Source organism: Alosa pseudoharengus, unplaced genomic scaffold, assembly GCF_046254945.1.
Source record: "Alosa pseudoharengus isolate Yale_2024_CS ecotype anadromous, Long Island Sound unplaced genomic scaffold, YU_APseudo_1.1 YU_APseudo_1.1_scf_2, whole genome shotgun sequence".
Lineage (NCBI taxonomy): Eukaryota > Metazoa > Chordata > Actinopteri > Clupeiformes > Clupeidae > Alosa > Alosa pseudoharengus.
In genome coordinates, this window is record NW_027468663.1 from 43,201,998 (window position 1) to 43,204,497 (window position 2,500).

General features: G+C 43.1%; 1 protein-coding gene across 2 annotated transcripts in view; it reads right to left on the reverse strand.

Moving 5' to 3' along the window:
• The window catches only part of tle2c (TLE family member 2, transcriptional corepressor c), a 24,273-nt gene that overhangs the window by 3,917 nt on the left and 17,856 nt on the right, over positions 1 to 2,500 (reverse strand). Inside the window, exons 7-10 of one of the 2 annotated variants that reach the window (XM_076295067.1) lie at positions 1,831 to 2,005; positions 1,609 to 1,625; positions 1,343 to 1,462; positions 708 to 755 (exon numbers count right to left, since the gene is read on the reverse strand). In XM_076295067.1, coding sequence (XP_076151182.1) covers positions 708 to 755; positions 1,343 to 1,462; positions 1,609 to 1,625; positions 1,831 to 2,005 — 360 coding nt within the window. Of the gene's footprint in view, positions 1 to 707; positions 756 to 1,342; positions 1,463 to 1,608; positions 1,626 to 1,830; positions 2,009 to 2,500 lie in introns of both variants that reach the window. The other variant, XM_076295066.1, reaches the window with a different exon arrangement.

Here is a 2,500-nt window from a genome sequence, read left to right on the forward strand (position 1 = left end):
AGGAATTACTAATTTTGGGTATAGGATCCCAATAAAACAATTTAATTTCTATACTTTATATTTTGTACAAAGTTTATATTGGAGTTTTAAAGTAATTTTTAGTTATTTATTAACTTTTTTGTTCTTTACATTTATATTGTCAAAATGTCATGTTTGGAACATTTGAATAAAAAAAAAAAGGTTTTATTTAATAAATCTTGGTGTCAGATTATTTATAGCCTAACATAATGATGATGAACACTGGTTGGTAGGGCCCCCTAGGAATTTTTGCTTAGGGCCCCCACAGACCCTAGAATCGCCTCTGCGTTTTAGGAGGGAAAATGTTGCAAAGTCATCTGCGAAGAGTTCTGTTGATGGACTAAGAAGAGAGCATCTCTGGATTGACGCTTTCCTTTCATACTTCCACAGATACTGTTAGTGAGCAAAGGATGATGGGGTTTAGAATGAGTGGGTCCTGTGCATTGGCTCCTTAAAAGGCTGTGTGGTTTCTGTGAGGAGCCATCCCTTAGTAGAGAAATATTTCAAGTAGTGGATGGTTCTATGTTGGTAATATAGCTCTTTAGGGACATTGATGGGTACTTAATTCTCATTTGAGTTGCTGGGTGGTGGGCAGACTAACCTCTGAGCTCATGTCAAGGGCCACCTCACACCGCACACACACACACACACACAAACATGTGCGCAAAACTGGGAACTGACTCACTCACCTCTGAGCTCATGCCAACGTCCACCTCACTCCTGTCTCCCTCATCGTCCTGCACCATCAAATACATCACATGAATACATCACACAGCAGACATGAATACGTCACACAACGAACATGAATACGTCACACAACAGTCATGAATATATCACACAACAGACATGAATACGTCACACAGCAGACATGAATATGTCACACAGAAGACATGAATACGTCACACAACAGACATGAATATGTCACACAACAATGTCTAGTGTTTAACTAGCAATAGTAAAAGTAATTCTGTTAGTATTGGTAAATATGATATTTATGGTGATAGTGGTATTTACAGGGGCCATAATGGTGACAGTGTTGGTGATAATAGTAATGATATTGATGGTATTGGGGATAGTTATGGTTGAAGGTAATGGTGGTAGTGCTGTGATATTGATGGATTTGGGGATAGTGATGGATATTTACTCTGCGTCCGGGGGCCATAATGTTGATGGTGTTGGGGATGGGGAGGGATATTTACACTGTGTGTGGGGTGATGGTGAGGGATAATATTAACGCTGTGTGTGGGCTGATGGTGAGGGATAATATTTATGTCATGTGTGGGGGGATGATAGTGTTGTGATATTGATGGTGAGGGATATTTACACTGTGTGCTGGGGCCATGGTTCTCTCCTCAGCTCGGCTTCGCACTGCTTCCCTCTGAGCGGCCAGCGATGCCAACTGCCGATCATCCAGGGGACTGTGCAGCGGGGATGCCGACTTACTCTGGACACACACACACACACATGATGTACACAAATGATATACATACATCCATGCATGCTCGCACACACACACACACACACACACACACACACACACACACACACACACACACACACACACACACACACACACGGGTCCAGACTCACCCGACTTGAGGTTCCATCTGAAACACAGAAACAGATGGACTTTAGACTGGAAAAGAATGACTCTTTTATCAGAGCACATTCTACAGGCGTTGAATACTGTAAACTGTACATTGCCGTGTGTTGCCAACTTGAAGATATCTTGGCCTGATGTTAACCTGATATGAGCCTGATCTGGCTGTGTTCTGGCTGAACTGTGGGCTACCTTCTGAGTGATGTATTTACCTCTCAGCTCATCAGGGTGGCTGTGGGAGGGGTCATCTTTAGCCATCAGGGGTCCAGCGAATCCCAGCGCAGCGGGAAGAGCCCCAAGTCCTGAACCCGCCCCCAAAGAGAGCCCCGAGGGGTGGGGCATTAGGGGGAAGCCAGATGCATGATGGGATAGATGTTGGAGCTGCTGCTGCTGCAACACAAAAATTTAAATAAACACAAACACACACACACATATACACACTCACACACACACACGCACACACGCACACACACACACACACACAAAGCAAACACCAACATATATCAACACAAACACACAGACACTCCTGTTATAATAATAATAATCAATAATTTGCTCTCATTAAGTCTCACAGAGGACACATAGTAAACCTTGTTGCTGTGGTCCAACTGAAGGCCCTTATGTTACGCGGCATGATAAACATAAAAAACAAATCACAGCTTAAAAAGGTCTAGAAAACCTCTTATTGACTAATGAGTATCAAAGGGATGATCCGGTGTATGCACAACCTAGCATTTATTTATGGATGATAACAAGTGGCTTGAAAATAGCTGTTTATTTTGATGTGGCTCCATGCCTGCTGCTACAGGCTAGAAGTAATTTTGTTGCAAACAACGGTCTAGCTCCAAACTCCTCCGATTCCTCCTCCATCATTTTGCTCCC